This window comes from Schistocerca americana, chromosome 1, assembly GCF_021461395.2.
Source record: "Schistocerca americana isolate TAMUIC-IGC-003095 chromosome 1, iqSchAmer2.1, whole genome shotgun sequence".
Classification (NCBI taxonomy): Eukaryota; Metazoa; Arthropoda; class Insecta; order Orthoptera; family Acrididae; genus Schistocerca; species Schistocerca americana.
Genome location: NC_060119.1, coordinates 1,109,387,207 through 1,109,400,244, shown reverse-complemented (window position 1 = coordinate 1,109,400,244; position 13,038 = coordinate 1,109,387,207). Strand labels below are relative to the sequence as shown.

The following is a 13,038-nucleotide window of genomic DNA, read 5'->3' as shown; positions in this document are numbered from 1 at the left end:
TTTTGATACTATTTGGTAAGTGACCAAAGACTTTAGTGGCAGTATAATTCACCCCTTTCTGTGCCAAAGTTAGATTTAATCTTGAATAGTGAAGATCATCCTTTCTCCTAGTATTGTAGTTATGCACACTGCTATTACTTTTGAATTGGGTTTGGTTGTTAATAACAAATTTCATAAGAGAGTATACATACTGAGAAACTACTGTGAATATCCCTAGATCCTTAAATAAATGTCTGCAGGATGATCTTGGGTGGACTCCAGCTATTATTCTGATTACACGCTTTTGTGCAATAAATACTTTATTCCTCAGTGATGAATTACCCCAAAATATGATGCCATATGCAAGCAATGAGCGAAAATAGGCGTAGTAAGCTAATTTACTAAGATGTTTATCACCAAAATTTGCAATGACCCTTATTGCATAAGTAGCTGAACTCAAACGTTTCAGCAGATCATCAATGTGTTTCTTCCAATTTAATCTCTCAGCAATGGACACACCTAAAAATTTTGAATATTCTACCTTAGCTATATGCTTCTGATTAAGGTCTATATTTATTAATGGCGTCATACCATTTACTGTACGGAACTGTATGTACTGTGTCTTATCAAAATTCAGTGAGAGTCCGTTTACAAGGAACCACTTAGTAATTTTCTGAAAGACATTATTGACAATTTCATCAGTTAATTCTTGTTTGTCAGGTGCACCACTTGAACAACACATTATTACTTCAGATATTAAGTTTTGAAAATCCCCTTCTGTGAATTCTTCACCCTAAAGACTTTTGTCTTGTCAGCTCCAAGTAATACAAGTTGCTCTTAGTTTATCACTAGCACAGACGTTATTTAAGACATATATTAATCTCTTTATAATATGCGCTTGGGCAACGAGAATCCACCTATGCCTGACTCCAAGAGTGTTGTTAGGTGCGTAAAAGTGAAATAAATATTTCTTCGGAAGGAATAACTGTTCTTGGTAATGTAGTGGAACGAATCATAACAGTATAAGCCGAAAATAAAATGTCTACCATTTCCCTATAATGTCAAAATAAGTATGAAGTAGCGCTTTCGTTATTCGTTCCAAGAAAGCTGTTCACATGGGAAAGACGTGGGTAACAATGACTGACACACTTGTAAAGTTGTGGTCTCAAAGCACTTTAGAGTAATAGCAGTGGTAAGATGTGTCACTCGGTGTCAGCTCTCCTGCGTTGCTGAAATGTTACAAATAAAGGGTCTGAAAACGTAAGTAACGTAATCGGTTACCGCGTTGCATACTGCTAATAGTTATCGGCTTACTGCGTTTCACTGCTGAAGTTACGATGCCTCAGTTCACTGTTTGTTGGGCGTGGTGTATTTCTAGCGCCACAGTTAAGTGAGCAAAGGCTTGAAACAGTTTGTTTTCGTGGAAGTTAAACGCGGGAATGAGTGCACCCGGAGTTAGTAAAAAAGTAAATTACACTCGAAACTACGAAAGTGAGTTTAGGTGAAGCTAAATGTAGATATTGACTGCAACTTAGTAAAAGGGCGATAATTTTGCGTGCTGTAAGGTGTGTGAAAGTGAAATAAACATTTCTTCGTGAGCGAAAACTAGTCTTGATGGACATGTAAAAACGCAGAAGCATGTGCAACGTGCTGTAAGACTGGTAGGGCAGAAATTTTTTTCATTTTCATTCCAGGACTCAAATGTGAGTAACGAAGTTAAGGAGGAGGAGATACGGCTCTGTGCATTTATTGCTGAATGCACCGCATGTCTGTCGACTTACGGAACACATCTGCATTACTGAAATCAGTGTGTTCAGATTCAGAAATCACCAAGAAAGATACATGTAGTAGGGCAAAGGCCAGTGCTATTGTGAAACGTAGTACAAGCGGTGAAAGCAAAGACACGCTAAGTAATTTGCTTCGCGAAATAAGTTTTCAGTAGTTTTTGATGAATCAGCTGATTTCAGTAGTACCAAACATCTGTTAAATTTATTTGCCTATCTTCTTATTGTTCCCTATTGCTTCACTTATCTTATCAACCCTCCTATGCCTATCAGTTTCGAAACGAAAAAAATAAAAATCAAAGGAACCTACAGATTGGAACTGGAAATCTAACACCCGTTCTCCGCTCCGCAGCCAGATGCCGTGGTGGCTACAGAAGCGGCACTTTCGGTACATAAAGCAGTTGATAAAGTTTCTTTCTTCGATTTCTAGGAAAATATGTGTTTGTTGACCCCATATATGTTGATGAAGAAGGATCAATTTTCAGTTATCTATCGACCCCGTTAATTCTGACTCGACTGCGCGTAATGAACTTTAGGGGTAGATTTCTCAAAAACGGGGCGTTGTTAAATCAAAATATCAGTCACAGAGTCTTTCATGTTTGGTTGCACACAAGCGACTTGCCAACTATGAGCGGAATAGGCTGGCCATGTTGCCGTCTTCCCCTTGTGGGTATGGTACAACAGAACCGAATCATGTATGGGAAATAGTAAACAAGGGGAAACTGTGCTTTGCTCAAGAAGGAATACTTAGATATTATTGCTCAAGCAATGTCGTAAATAGTAAGTTTCTGATGGAAAAAAAACCTCAAGATGAATATTTGATGCATTGTTTTTACTTTGGTTTCCACTGTTTCTCACGCCAATTATCTTTATTATGACGTATAAGTTCTTGTTAATAAGCAACATCTTTCATTTTGCATGCACGCTAGGCAGGAATGCAGGTGAGTTCTAAGTATTTTATTGTAATAAGTATATGCTATACCAACACAAACATACTAGGGTCTCTGCAACAGATTACCTCTGTATCCTCGAAAGATACTGGGAAATAAAGTGTGGACTCACATAGCTCTTTCGCGGTGAACATATGTAGCCGCTAAAACCACAGTAGTAGCTGCATTAATTGAAGTTGCGTTTACAACAAAAAGACTATCGGAAAGTTGTATTTTTGACAAAGTCCTTGTTGGCCGAAAGATAACCTTCCGATAGTCCTTTTGTTATGACTTTCTGCGGCTCAGTATCTCCCCTATATGGTGAGCAGTAACTATCCTCTTCATTACATTGTTACATTCAACCCTGGATTTTCCATTGTTTGGGTTATAGTATATTAAGTTATGAATTTTATCATACAGTAATCCATTTGAGGCACTGGGAATCGTAAGCCCACATCTCGAGGTCGTGCGGTAGCGTTCTCGCTTCCCACGCCCGGGTTCCCGGGTTCGATTCCCGGCGGGGTCAGGGATTTTCTCTGCCTCGTGATGGCTGGGTGTTGTGTGCTGTCCTTAGGTTAGTTAGGTTTAAGTAGTTCTAAGTTCTAGGGGACTTATGACCACGGCAGTTGGGTCCCATACTGCTCAGAGCCATTTTTTTTGGGAATCGTAAGGGCCTAAAGCACATTACCGTCAATTGTGAGATTGTAGCATTATTCATATTACTGAAATCTGTTGATCTTATCTGTGCTGGAGGCCCACATGAAAATTCACAAAAAGCTGTATCACTGGTTTCTCTGATAATCACTTAAATGTGTGATCGATGGCGGTGTGCTTTAGGCTCTTATGGATCTCAGCACCTCATTTGCATCCTAGTCAAGTGACCATGTTGGTAGACATTACTGCTTGAGTTTAATCATTCCCACAAACGGCACTTTGTGTTTGGAGTTGGTTCTTTACTGTGCTGCAGTCGGCTTTCGTGCGCAGTGTAAACATGATCTACGTTGAACCTATTTTAAATCCTAACAGAAAAGTAAAGCTGTGAGGACGCGTCGTGCGTCGTGCTTGCGTAGCTCAGTCGGTAGAGCACTTGCCCGCGAAAGGCATAGGTCCCGAGTTCGAGTCTCGGTCCGGCATACAGCTTTAATCTGCCAGGAAGTTTCATATCAGTCACACTCCGCTGCATAGTGGATACCTCATTCTAGGGTCAGAAAAGTAAATTACCAGGAAGCAAGGAAACTCGGGCCTCCGAGAACCTATCCTTTGGTTGAGAAATCAAATAAGCGTGACTATAAGCGAACGTTTAACAAAGAAGTGTACAGTTAGCGCAAGTTGTTGCGTGGATGTAGCGTAAGAATATCTGATTTTCAGCCCGGAAGTAGGTTCATGAACTAATTCATCTGTTAGGGATCTGATACATTTGTCTGAAAAAATGGAAAAGCACGAAAACTCCCACTTACACAAAAATGCGGAGAGTTGCGAAAGCTTACGCATTATTTCGCTGTTGCCCTAAAATGTACTTAATTATGTACAAATTAGCAAAATTTCACAAAACAATTATTTGTTTTGTCAGACAAGTTATGTATCTTATTATTACTGTTTAATTATTGGCAGTGGCTGTAGTTGTATAAACTTGTTGATAAACATAACTGTTACGCAATAGAAACTATTAATTTCACACTCTCAGATTTATCTGAATCTAAAAATTAAGAACACCCAGAATGTATACTCACGAGCCGCCACTGATTGCGGACATATTCACGCAGGTGGACACGGTATTTTACCAAGCGCTCATCTTCAAACTGAAGTGTCGGTAGCATGTGGATGGCTTCAGTGTTGTCGGCAATTTTACCTGATTCTCATATCGATTGTGGATTGTACGGCCTTCGAATGGAAACTTTTTGATCGCCCCTTATGCTAATAAGTACTATGCTCCAACCGCTGACATTATTTCTCTTCGGGAAAAGGAAAGGTATACAGGAACTAAAAATATCGCTCGTTAGTTGTTGGGTTAAAGAGATATACTATGTGATCAAAAGTATCCGGAGACCCCCAAAAACATAACGTTTTTCATGTTAGGTGCATTGTACTGCCATCTACCGCCAGGTACTCTATATTACCGACCTCAGTAGTGATTAGACATCGTGAGAGAGCAGAATGGGGCGCCCCACAGAACTCACGGACCGCGAACGTGGTCAGGTGACTGGAGGTCACCTGTGTCATACGTCTGTACGCGAGGTTTGCACACTCCTAAACATCCCTAGGTCCACTGTTTCCGGTGTGATAGTGAAGTGGAAACATGAAGGGACACATAGAGCGCAAAAGCGTACAGGCCGACCTCGCGTGTTGACTGACAGACACCGCCGACAGTTGAACAGGGTCGTAAACATTGGACGAATGAACAGTGGAAAAACGTTGTGTGGAGTAAAAATCACGGTAAACAACGTGGCGATCCGATGGCAGGGTGTGGGTATGGCGAATGCCCGGTGAACGTCATCTGCCAGCGTGTGTAGTGCCAACAGTAAAATTGGGAGGCGGTGGTGTTATGGCGTGGTCGTGTTTTTCATGGAGGGAGCTTGCACCCCTTGTTGTTTTGCGAGGCACAGTCACAACACAGGCCTACATTGATGTTTTAATCACCTTGTTCTTCCCACTGTTGAAGAGCAATTCGAGGATGGCGATTGCATCTTTCGACACGATCGAGCACCTGTTCATGATGCACGGCCTGTGACGGAGTGGTTGCACAACAGTAACAACCCTGTAATGGGCTGGCCTGCACAGAGTTCTGACCTGAATCCCACAGAACACCTTTGAGATGTTTTGGAGCACCGACTTCATGCCAGGCCTCACCGACCGACATCGATACCTCTCCTTAGTGCAGCACTCCGTGAAGAATGGTCAACCATTCCCCAAGAAACATTCCAGCACCTGATTGAACGTATGCCTGCGAGAGTGGAAACTGTCATCAAGGCTAATAGTGGGCCAACACCATATTGAATTCCATCATTACCGATGGAGAGCGCCACGAACTTGTAAGTCATTTTGAGCCAGGTGTTCGGATACTTTTGATCACATAGTGTATATAGCCCATGAATATGATTAATGGTGTGCTTCCGGGTGTTCTACCGAGCCATTGTTTCCAGTTTGTGCACAATATTTTGTGCACAATACCGAGTGATCCAAAAAGAATTCACTTGTTTATTATGGACAAATTATAAAAGAGAGAAACGCTAGCGCACGCCACTGGATAGACGAAAGTTCAAAGTAATGACAGCTGCGCTGTTGTTGTTTGTAGCAACACGGCGACTACAATACAAGAGAAATCATTTTGACTGTTGGAATTCACGTCAGTCCTTTGTTCAAGTGCAACGTGCATTCCGTCGTCGATTCAGGAAGAAGTTGATGTACGTCTGGCATACAAAATTCATGAAGTTGGTTGCACATGCAGTGGGAAGAGTACTGGTCGGACACGCACGTCTGATGAAAACGTCGAGCGCATCCCAAATGCGTTTACACGGAGCCCTCGGAAGTTCGCAAGACGGGTACGCCAGGAACTTCAACTTCCTCAGGCTAAGCGCAAGTTGAGACGCGTACAGCACGTGACACGATACTAACATGTTGAATTTTTCTTCAGACTTGGGGGAGGAGGTCTCTACCTGCCTCCGATCTAGAGAGACTGGATCCAACGTAGCGCACTCACCCCCTATCTCAAGCCCGCGAGTATGAAATATTCACAACATCCATCATATCTCCTAAACCGCTCGTGACATCGAAACTAGATTTTGGCGAATGATAGCACACAAGGGGGAGAGTATCCCATCAGTTCGTAAAGACACGGAACTTTCTTATCCATGGTGATATATCAGTAGTTATAATACCTGTTTTTATTTTTATTTTCTTCACTCCCGTCATCGACAGCTAGTGAAACAATAATTTCCTAGTATGAAAATAAACATGAATTTTCTTCTCTTATGTTACTGCAAACCGACACTATGAAGTTTTTCGTAAACTATTGAGCTCTCTAATTGCCAATTACTTGCCAATGAGGCGCCCTATTCTAGAATTCTTTCGTAATATCTGCTATAAGATGAGTTTCTGCAAATTATACTGTGTTTTGGGAAAGGAAGTACAATTGAACCTGTCAACAAGAGAAATGTGGGCGTTACTCATAAATGGTGATGCTTCTTCGAATGAGAAAAGGTTAACAATTCACAGAAAAATAAATTGCCAATTCTGTTTCACGTCCTTCGAAAAAGATTGTCATGAAAGGAGCCCTGTCTTTGTCAGCAAAACATTTCAAGAAATTAAATATATCTAATGACCACGCTCTTTTATGATACTTATACTTCCGTAATAATACCTACAATTTTATTTGATTTGTGTAGCCTGTTGTATAATTAGTTTATTAATGCTGATGACGTGCATGCAACAGCTGAAATACTTTTTCTCGTCACGCGAGCCAATTAAAATATTGTTATTCGTGAGGGCTTCTCGACTCTTTCCAGCTAGCAGTGAAAATGTGTTGTCCACATGTACGTAGTATAATGTCTCTTACTACATCCACGTCCAAGTAACGATAGTGAAATTTATGTGCTTCATATTTTAGACGCTTTCTACCAGGAGCACAAAGGGGTCATACATGGCGAAATAACGGCTTTTCGACTTTTTGCAACAGATCGTATAGATACGTCAAGATAACAGGCAGCAAGCAGATAAACTTGTTTTATTTCCCTGTATTGCTTTTAGATCACATGATTTTGTAATATTCCTTACTTCACTGTCCGCCCCGAAAGCTGAGAGGTCAGCACGGCGGGTTTTCACGGCCAGGGGCCCGGGTTCGATTCCCGGCTGGGTTGGAGATTTTCTCCGCTCAGGGACTGGGTGTTGTGTTGTCCTCATTTTCATTTGATTATCATCAGTGGAAGGCAACGGGAAACCACCGCTAGAATCACTTCCCAAGACGCTCATGCGGTGGACCTATCTGACGAGGCTCCCCCATGACAAGACCTGCCGTAAGGCAGAACACAAGGTTTTTTTTCTTACTTCATTATTCACTACCCTCACGATGAATCGTCTGTCCCTTCTTACTATATGAAAACATTGTGGAGGCAGAAGATTTAATCCCCGTGGCTAATGGCTCACTGGTTATTGAACTGTGCATTGTTCTTTACAAAAAAATAATCAAAACGAAAGAACTGTACAGATATATGTAACTGAAAACTATTATGTACTAACGAAAAAAGATGGAGCGCTTAAACGGCGAAAAACGAAACACTACCCAGTGGTAATAAAATCCTGTATATTGTAAAGACGTATTTTTCGGATGGGCGGTACTTCCACTGACCATATGCGCCATACCGAAGTGAGCACATGGCAGGACTGCCTTCCCGCTCCCTTCCTCGCCCTTCCCGCTGTAATCGCATGGCGCGCGGCGAAAGAAACTGTGCCGCAACCACAACTCCGCGCGACCCGGCGCAGGAGCGTGTCGCGTCCGAGTCGCGTCGCGTCCCAGTTTACGCGGTCCCATTTGAACCTGTTAAAAGGCCAGGCGCAAATTGAGGCGCGTATAGCACGTGTGACGTGACACGACACTACAGCGCGACACGCACATTCCGCATGAGTCGATTGGGTGCAGCGCATATTACAGCGCGTACACATAACTTCGCACACGCCGACTGGCGACGCTCTGCGCTGACAGAACCGAAGCGCGCGCAACCTGTTACCTTTCTCAGACGATTTTATAGAAACTATTCACTGAAAATATTTGATTTTTGCCTTACTTGTAGCGTTATATGTCAGCTTCGTGGCGAAGTGCCCATCATCTCATTAACGACCATTCTTATTGTGAAGTACACATTTTAGTAGGACACTACGCAACACTCAAAAAGTTTGCAACGAAAATGAGGGGTCGCTATGATTTTGCGTTTGGTGCGTATTACACCGTATGTTGCTGCGTATGAAATTTAGCTAACATGTTGAATTTTTGTTTGGACTTGGGAGGAGGTCTCTGTCTCAGACCTCGAGAAAATGGATCCCATGTAGCGCGCTCGCTTCCGATCCCACGCCCGCGAGAATGAAATACTCGCAACATCTCTCATATCTCCTAAACCGCTCGAGACATCGAAACGAAAGTTTGGCGAATGATAGCACGCAAGAGGAGAGTGTTTTGCCAATTCTTAAAAAACGGAACTTTCTTACCTATGGCGATGTATCAGTATTTATACTTCCCTTTTTATATATTTCACCCCAGTGACTGTAATTCCTAGTATGAAAATAAACATGAAATTTCTTTTTTTATGTTTCTGAAAACCGACACTATGAGGTTTTTCTGTGATTGCCAATTACTTGTTTAATGAGGCACTCCGTTTCGGAATTCTGTCGCAGCAAGGAAATAATGACGAGCGTTCCTACAGGTGAAATGATAGGCACATGCCAGATACTGGCGAAGTGCCCATCATCTCATTAACGACCATTCTTATTGTGATGTACACATTTTAGTAAGACACTACGCAACACTCAAAAAGTTTGCAACGAAAATTAGGGGTCGCTATGATTTTGCGTTTGGTGCGTATTACATCGTATGTTGCTGCGGCTTGCCAAACTGACAATGTGTGATCGCGAATAAAATAGTTGTTGTTGAAAAAAATAAACAGTTGGTCTGTCGTACAACACAATGGTTAGTGTATTGTTTGCAGCAGAGGATAATGCGCGCGACAGGAATGCACGAGCTAGCCATGTGTGCCTTGTGAGCTGGAGTTCGAAAAACATTGTCATGAAAGTAGATCTGCCTTTGTCAGCAGTACTTTTCAACAAATGAAATATATATAATCATAACACTCTTTTACGATATTACTACTTTCGTAATAATACCGACCATTTTCTTCATTTGTGTAGCCTGTTGTATCATTAGTTTATTAATGCTGATAATGTGCATCCAACAATTGAAATGCTTTTTCTTATCACGGCGAACCACTTAAAACATTGTTATTTGTGACTGCTTTTCGACTGTTTCTAGCCTGCAGTGGAAATGATGTTCACATGCATGTAGTACAGTGTGTCATATTACATTATTACAGCCATATCCAAGTAATCACAGTGAGACTTCTATACTTCAGTTCTTGGACGCTTTCTACCAGGAGCACAAAGGGATCACACCTGTGGAGATTATGCCTTTCTAAATTTTTGTAACAGATCGTACAGATACGCCAGCGTACTAGGCAGCGAGAAGATAACCTTGTTTTACTGTCCTGCCCTGCTTCTTAATCACATGATTTTATAATATGCCTTGCTTCCTTATTCACTACCTTCTGTCCCTTATTGCGATCTGAAAACATCGCGGAGGCATATGTAACAATTCCAGCGGCCAATGGCTCATCAGTTACTGATGCATTTTTCTTAACAGAAGAAAAACAAAACAAAACTATACAGATATAAATAACAGAAAAGTATAATGTGCTAACGAAAAAAGCTGGAGCGTTTAAATGGCGAAAAACGAAACACTACCCAAAGGCAATAAAATTTAGTACACAGTAAGGCAAAATTTATCGTATTGGCAATACTACCACTGCTCATATGCGCCGTTCCGATGTGAGCATATGGCCGGGCTACTTTCCCGCTCCCCGCCTCATATTTCCCATGGTGCTAGCGAGGCCCGCGCGGCGCGAGAAACTGTGCCACAACTACAACTCCGCGCGACCCGGCGCAGGGGCATGTCGCGTCCGAGTCGCGTCGCGTCCCAGTTTGCACGGTCTCATTTGAACCTATGAAGTTCCAAAAACGCGCGCTGCGCTGCGCCGCGCCACACGCGCTATACGCGTCTCAATTTGCGCCTAGCGGACAACGGTGTGGCGTGTTCTAAAACAACGCCTGCATATGGCACCGTACAAGTTGCAGTTACTACAGAAACTGCGTCCCGGCGACCGTAACAGAGAGTATAAATTTTGCTTTTCACTTCTCCATGATGTAGCAGAGGACACTTTTTCCGAAGGACTCATCATTTTAGACGAAATGACGTTTCATCTAACGGGTAAAATAAACCGTCATAATATAAGAATTTGGGGTTCCCAAAATCTTTCTGCTGTTTCTGTTCACAGAGTTTATGGGCGTTTTATTTTTGCGGAGGTAACTGTGACAGGAATGTCATATCTGGACATGATACAAAATTGGTTGTTTCCTCAATTTCACGAACATTACAATTACTTCATTTTAAAGCATGACGGCGCTCCGCCTTACTTTGATCTTGAGGTGCGGCGTTACCTTAGGAAATCTGTTGCGCAATACTGAACGGAAAGAGATGGACACGATCTTGTTCATTGCTATTGGCTTCTCAGGTCCCCAGGCTTCACGCCTTGCGAATTTTTTCTGTGAGTGTGTATAAAAGACACAGTCTCTGTTCCACCTGAGGTAGCTACTCTTCGTGAGTTGAGAAACTGAATCGTTGATGCTGTCGACTCAGGAATCAGGAACCTGTTGATTCGCGTGTGGCATAAAATGGTCTACCGTTTCGATGTTTCTGAGCAACGCACGGTGCTCATGTTGAGTATATGGTATAGTATTCGTGCGAAAATCGAAGTTTGAACAAAGTATTTCTATTTTTCATAATTTGTCTGTAATAAATAACGGAAATCTTTTCTTTCTTTCTGAATCACCCTCTATTCGGCGACCGAACCAGCCGTCTTCTTCAGGTGCTGCGAGTTTTGCTGCTATATATACTCGCTGCCTGGACGCCAGTCAGACTGAGAACCATTGTTGGTCTAGCACCGTTATTTATTGCAGAGTTCGATTCCTGACGCTCCCTACGCACTTTGATGCTCTTTAGTTTTTCATATCTCGCTCTGATATACCGTGAAACGCCAGTTTTATCAGTGTTTTCCTACTATGGTGCTTGTGATGGCGTGCGAGATGTTAACAAACTGAGTGTAGTACAAGCGTTATTTACACTGAAACCTCCGGCCCTGTTTGTTAGGTTTGTCTTTATCTCGATTGACTGCTTCATTATTCTGTCCCAGAAAGCAGACGTTTTCGCCACAATACTGGTCTCATTATTTCATTATTATATTCGAGCCAGTGCTTGGTGACAGCTGATTTGCTTGACAGTTCTAGTCGGGTGTGTCGCTGATGTTCCTCGCATCTCTCTTCGACTGTTCTGATAGTCAGCCCCGTGTATGAGGCGCCACATTCGCTTGGAAACAGAAACATGACACCCAGTGTATTTCACTCCGAAACTAAGATAAAAAGTATTCTTTCTAACGCTAAAGACGGTGTAGGCCTTTGAGAGCCGGATGTGTATCGCACTCCGTGCGAATGACCATAAATTTATTTACACTTTGAAGCAACAACTTAAATTATAAGGATAGTCACAATTCACACATTACAGAGGTGCATAAACTTTTTGTCACACTATCGCAAACACCCCTATTCTATAATCCTCCATGAGACAAGCAGCTATGAATATAGCACCCGTTTACTCTTGAATTTATGTTGATGTTTCATGCCTCCAACGTCTACATGTAACTATATACGACAAAAATGTAACATGAACACAACACAGACGATTTTCTTTTTTTTTCTTTTTTTTTTTGGACAAAGTGGTGCCACCAATCTCAACACAGGTATTTAAGATGATTACAAAGCCATGACCTTCTCTAATACAGCCTGAAATGTTTATTTACAACCATTATTTCAAGATTCTCAGTTTAGGATCCTTTACCACCTGAATAATTTAGATTCTAAGCGTTTTGGACACCCCATATAATTATGATATTTCTTAAATTAAATTTATTTCGGAAGCATAATTCCTGACCTAACCAAAAATTGTGTGATTTACAGGAAGTGAAAGACAGCAACCAAGCGAAATGGTACAAACGGATGTATGATTCTCTGCATCGTACTGGAAAGGATGGTAAGGCTTCATACGTACTCATTGGGAACAAGCAATAAGCTTATAGTTTGAGAAATTACGCTAGACTACTTACTACACGATTTCACTGTAGTGAGAAGGATTTTTATCAGTCTGTAGCTCTCTACCTTGATTTGTGACAGAATTAATAAATTAATGTTTACTATTTCAGAAATATATTCCAATTTCTGACATTTAAAACTTACAATTTTATTTCACATGAGAACTGAAATATATACAAGAGAATTAAAAATTATCTCCTCAAATATCCATTACTGTAAAATGTTGTTGTTACAGACTATTGTCAAAATCCTATGAGTCTCTTAAAAAAAGTGATGAAACAATCATGCTGAAACAAATATAAAATAATTATGATGCCAAAGACCTAAAAGCTGACTAATAAAATATATCACTTTAAAAAATATCTTGCTATCACAATAAAAGTAATTTT

General features: G+C 41.5%; 1 protein-coding gene across 8 annotated transcripts in view; it reads left to right on the top strand.

Annotated features, from left to right (window-relative positions):
- Positions 1-13,038, top strand: part of LOC124618523 (sorbin and SH3 domain-containing protein 1) — a 935,475-nt gene that overhangs the window by 551,357 nt on the left and 371,080 nt on the right. For all 8 annotated transcript variants that reach the window (XM_047145356.1, XM_047145360.1, XM_047145359.1 and 5 more), the window contains one exon: positions 12,518-12,590. In XM_047145356.1, the coding sequence (XP_047001312.1) occupies positions 12,518-12,590 (73 nt within the window). The remainder of the gene's footprint in view (positions 1-12,517; positions 12,591-13,038) is intronic.